General features: G+C 39.7%; 1 protein-coding gene across 1 annotated transcript; it reads left to right on the top strand.

Annotated features, from left to right (window-relative positions):
- Positions 1-4,055: 4,055 nt before the first annotated feature.
- LOC141498984 (mpv17-like protein 2) lies at positions 4,056-4,475 on the top strand. Its single transcript, XM_074201979.1, has one exon. It carries the CDS (start codon positions 4,056-4,058, stop codon positions 4,473-4,475), a length of 420 nt encoding a protein of 139 aa, XP_074058080.1.
- The last annotated feature ends 853 nt before the right edge of the window (positions 4,476-5,328 follow it).

Raw genomic sequence — 5,328 nt, 5'->3', positions numbered from 1 at the left:
CAGAAGTAGACGCATGGAACCACCCAGGAGCTTCTTCCAAAAGAATACTCTATCCAGTGATGGTAAAGGGGTCAGGAAAGACTACAGAGTTCACTCTGCTATCCCAGGGCAGGTCTCTGCTGCATTGCCCATACTCATATTTAGGTCACAGGCTAGGGCCCCATACTGCCATAGCAGAACAAAGATCCTCCTCACAGTTCTAGGGCAGAAGAGAGTGCTTGTGATCTTTCACAAACCAGAGAACATAGAAGGAGAGCAGTCACAGCCTCTCCTAAAACCCTGAAGAAATTGAAGTCCCTGGTGCTGGGAGGGTGTCCTTGCAAACATGTGTTAAAACCCTCAAAAGTTTGGAAAAGTACATTCTCCACCCTGGAAACAGAGTTCTACCTTAAGAAAAGCTAATATCATTCCATAGACTGGAAAATTGAGTAAACAACAGAAGAAAAATGATCTGACCACAGACAATTACTTTGGTACCATGGACGATCAACATGCACACTCAAAAGATGACAAAGTCAAAGTTTCAGTTCACAAAGGCTCCAAGAAAAATTGGAAGTAGTCTCAACTTATCTAAGAGCTCAAAATTTTTTTGAAAGTCAAGTAAGGGAGGTAGAGTAAAACATGGGTAGAGAAATGAGATTAAGGCAGGAAAGCCAGGAAACCTAAGTTCAGCAGTGTGGCTAAGGAGAAACCAAAAAAAAAAAAATACTGAAGAAAGTAACAACTTAAAAACCAGTTTAGGTCAAATGAAAAAAGCATTCCAAAAGGTCAATGAATTCATTCTTCTAGAATGTCTTAAGAAGCAGAACTGGCCAGATGGAAAAGGAGATACAAAAACTCTGTGAAGAAAATAATTCCTTAATATGCAAAAATGGAGTTAAGGAAAGCTGATGAATTTGTGAAAAATCAAAAAACAATAAAACAAAACCAAGTGAATGAATAACTTGAAGAAAATATGAAATAACTCATTGAAATAACAATTTATCTGGAAAACAGATGCAGAAGAGATTATTTAAAAATAATTATACTACCTGAAAGTCATGACCAGGAAAAGAACCTAAACTTCATTTTTCAAGAAATAATCCAGAAAATTGCCCTGATATCCTAGAAGCAGAGGGTAAAATAGAAACAGAGAATACACTGATGACCTTCTGAAAGAGATCCCAAAATAATAGCTTCCAGGAATATTAAAGTCAAATACCAGAACTCCCACGTTAAGGAGAAAATATTACAAACAGTTAAAAAGAAAAAAAAAAAAACTCCAATACACAAGATAGAGAAGCTTCTATATTAAGGGTTCATGGAGCTTGGAATATGATATTTCAGAAGGCAATAGAGCTTAAATTCAGCCAAGAATCAACTACACAGCAAAACCGAACATCTTCTTCAAAGGAAAAGATGAACATTCCATGAACTAGGAGACTTTGAAACTTTTCTGTTAAATGCATAGAAAGTTTCATGTTCAAGTTCAGGACTCAGATGAAGCATAGAATGTGGATGAGAAGGGTAAATTATAAAGGATTTGATGATGTTGAACTGCTTGTATTTCTCCTTGGGAAGATGATACTTCTAACTCATATGAACATTCTAATTTATTAAGTCAGTTAGAAGGAGCATATATAGACAAAGTACAGAAGCGTGCTGAATATAATGGTATAATATATTATAAAGATGGAGTTAATGGGAGAATAAAGCATGTACTGGGTGAAAGGGAAAATATAGACAGAATGGGTGTTGAGATTTCATGTAAAAGTGGTAATAAAATGCTTTGAAAAATGGAGTGGCAGGAGGGAAGGAAAGAGGAAATATTGGAAATGTCTCAGAGGGGAAATAACATTCAATAGGGTATAGGCATGTATCTTACTCTAGAGGAAAAAAAGGAGAGGAAAGGGATGGGGAAAAGGGAACAGAAAGAGGGGAAGAAGGATGTAGGTGATAGAAGAATGGCAGGATCCTGGAAGAGGACAGTCAGAAACAACTTGTTTTTGAGGAGGGACAGGGAGAAAGGAGAATAGAATGAATGGGGGGAGGGAAGCAATAGCATGGAGGGAAATACAGATAGCTATATCTGGGGAAAATATTGAGGCAACTTCTCTGATGGACTAATGATAAAAAATTTAATCTATCCCAAAGACAGAGCTTATATCTGAAAACAGGCTAAAGCACATTTATTTTCTCTATTTTTCTTGAGCTTTCTCTATTTTTGTGGGAATGGGGGGATTGTTTACTTTCATTTTTTATTTTTTTTAAGTTTTTGCAAGGCAAATGGGGTTAAGTGGCTTGCCCAAAGCCACACAGCTAGGTAATTATTAAGTGTCTGAGACCAGATTTGAACTCAGGTACTCCTGACTATAAGGCCAGTGCTCTATCCACTGCACCACCTAGCTGCCCCTGGTTGTTTACTTTTAAACAAGACCACTATATTAATGGGAAAAAATAAATATTTTTCTTTAGTAAGTGAAAACTATTTATTGGTGATAAAAGTATAATAATACCTCAATCTGATTTTGTAGATGAGGTAACTGAGGTTTAGAGATTAAGGTCAAATTTACAAAGTAACAGATATTAAATTGTGCAGTCAGTTCACTGTATTCCAAGCCCTGTCATCTCTGCATTGAACTGTGGAATAGTGGAAAAGATAGTGAAATAAAATTCAGGAACTCTGAGTTCTGGTCACAGGTCTGCTTTTAGCTATATGACTTTGGGCAAAGTACTATTGTCCTTCTGAGTCTTAATTTCTCCCTCTATTAAATGAAAGTGCAAGATTGAATGACCTTCCAGATTTTAATCTATGATTCTATCAAAATTGAGGGAAATGTGTCAAATATGTTCTATCATATTCCCATCTCTAAAAGATTATGATCCTATGAATCTGGATATGTGTCATTCCTGGTAGAATTTTATTGCATAATTCTATTTAGAAACAATCATTCTTTCTTGTCATAACAAATATGTTTATTTCCTATGAACAATCAGTAAATGATTTTGAGATGGCTAATTTTCTTTAATTTCTATACAACTGTCAGAATATCATAGTGGATGTTGAATGTGCACATCCTATAAAAATGATTTAACAATTGACCAAATTTCAAAGGTCTTAAAGAAAATATTATCTACACTAAGAACAGCAAGTATTTTAAAATATTACCACAAGGCTCAAATTCACTTTAAGTGATAATAAGTTATTTTCTATCTAGTGTTGCAAGCATGTTATAATATAAATGACAAGAGAAAGTCACAGCATGTGAAGTCTGTCACTTGTGAAAAGGGCTGTTTCTGTGATTTTATTTGAGTCCTTGGTCTGCCTTTAAATAAATTAAGGGGGGGGGGGGGTAACCTTTTCCTATTGCAGTCCAACTTCTGTTGTAAATCCTAAGTGGTAAAGAGTTGTCTGAACAAATCAGATGCTAAGTGATTTGCTTGGAGTCACATAGTCTATGTCAGAAGGAGGAATGAACCTTCCTGCCACTAAATCCAAAATGCTATCTTCTTTGTCATGCCTCTCTGAATAAATTATATCATACTTTTTATTCTTTAATATTTACAGGAGCTAAAAAGTGTACATACACAGTGTAGCTTGGTATTAGATAGAGGACAGAATTTAGAATCACAATGACCATATGTAAGTCACTTTAACTCCTAAAAACCTTTGTTTCTCATCTTCCAAATGAGGACAATGTGTTTAGTCCTAGCTCAGATGGTTGTGGTTAGGATCAAATGAATAAAGAATCATCATGTACTCTGAAAATATCGAAGTCCTATATATTTAACAGCTGCTTTTATGATTACTTGAGAAGTTTCCCCTGTTATATGTGTCCTTAGAGATCTTACTCAATATATTGCTCAATATGTTTAAAGTATCAGGAACAAAATACACAAACATTGGTAGAAGAGTCTATAAGAAGGTGAGCAATTAGTCCTTGACAATACCTTCTGAAACTTTGCTGATGATCTTAGGAATGTGGCATCCCTGATGAAGCCTTAAGAATGAGAAGATGGGGGGCCTTCGGAGGAGCCGGAGCCGAGCCGAGCCGAGCGGGCTCTCGGGGTCCGCGATGCCTCCGCCCCGGGCGCGGGCCGTCGCGGGGCTGCTGGCCGCCTGGCGGCCGCTGTTCCGAGCCCGCCTGCTGCTGCTCACCAACACGCTGGGCTGCGGCGGCCTGATGGCGGCTGGGCACGGTGTGTGCCAGGCCTGGGAGCGACAGGAGGAGGAACGCGCCCCTGGCCGCCCCCAGCCTCCCCCGCCCCTGGACCTGTGCCCCACGGCTGGCATGTTTGCCGTGGGCTGCAGCATGGGCCCCTTCCTGCACTACTGGTGCCAGTGTTTGTGGCCTTTATGTGCCCACCCATTACCGAATGATGTATGTAAACAGCATGACTTTGGTCTGGGATACCTACCTGTGCTACCTCAAGCACCGGGACTGCCTCCCTGGCCACAGGGGCCTTGCCTCCTGCACCGACTAAAGCTACCATGAGGAGCCAAGCACCTGGCAGGGAACTGGACATCTGGGCCTGAGCTTGGAACAAGACTGGCCATGAGCTTGCTAAACACTTGTGGGCCCTAGAAACTTAATCAGAGATTGTCATTTAACTTAACTGATTGACTGCATCCAGGGATAGAAAAGAATATGTGTAGGGGCTACTCAGACTCACTGTTCCAAATGGGACCCCACTTCTCTGGAGACAAGTCACTGGGGATCTCAAAGCACTTTATGGATCCAAGCAGTGGAGGGGCTGGCTGGAAAGGAATGAGCTGAAAGCAACATAGTTAGGCCAACCTATGTCAGGCCAGACTGACTCCAGGACGGGTGTTTGGGATGGAGGACCAGAGTAGGAACAAGCATTGAACAAGCATTGGCCTGGGGTTTCCCTGATTCAAATAAGAAAGTAGAAATCCTAAGGCTCCAAGCTATCTCTGGCCCAGGGCTGGGGCTGGGGGCTCCCCAAAGGGGGAAGCAGATGGACAAGAGCAGATGTGGGGAGGCCCAAGCTCTTGAGGAGGAGACTTGTTCTGGGCTGCCATATGTCCTGGGCTAATAAAAGATTCTAATTCTGAAAAAAAAAAGAATGAGAAGATAAATTATTCTTCAGTGAATTAGGTCTGTGAAGCAATATAAGTTATAGACATAGCATATTAGAAGTTCTAAGGTACGTTTGGATCTTCTAATTGTCTTTCTTAAAAAGCTAGCTAAGCTGAACAATATACAGTTTTGATTATTCTCTTTAAAAGGATCTTCCAAATTAAAGCGAATTATAAGTACATGGAAAAATGTTCTAAATCATTACTGATTAGAGAAATGCAAATCAAAACAACTCTGGGGTATCATC

This window comes from Macrotis lagotis, chromosome X (genome assembly GCF_037893015.1).
Source record: "Macrotis lagotis isolate mMagLag1 chromosome X, bilby.v1.9.chrom.fasta, whole genome shotgun sequence".
NCBI lineage: Eukaryota > Metazoa > Chordata > Mammalia > Peramelemorphia > Peramelidae > Macrotis > Macrotis lagotis.
The sequence above is the reverse complement of the archived record's forward strand: the minus strand, read 5'-3'. Positions and strand labels throughout refer to the sequence as shown.

Bases quoted from the DNA above. Each gene is read 5' to 3' on its own strand.
- LOC141498984 (XM_074201979.1), top strand. From the start codon at position 4,056: ATGCCTCCGCCCCGGGCGCGGGCCGTCGCGGGGCTGCTGGCCGCCTGG.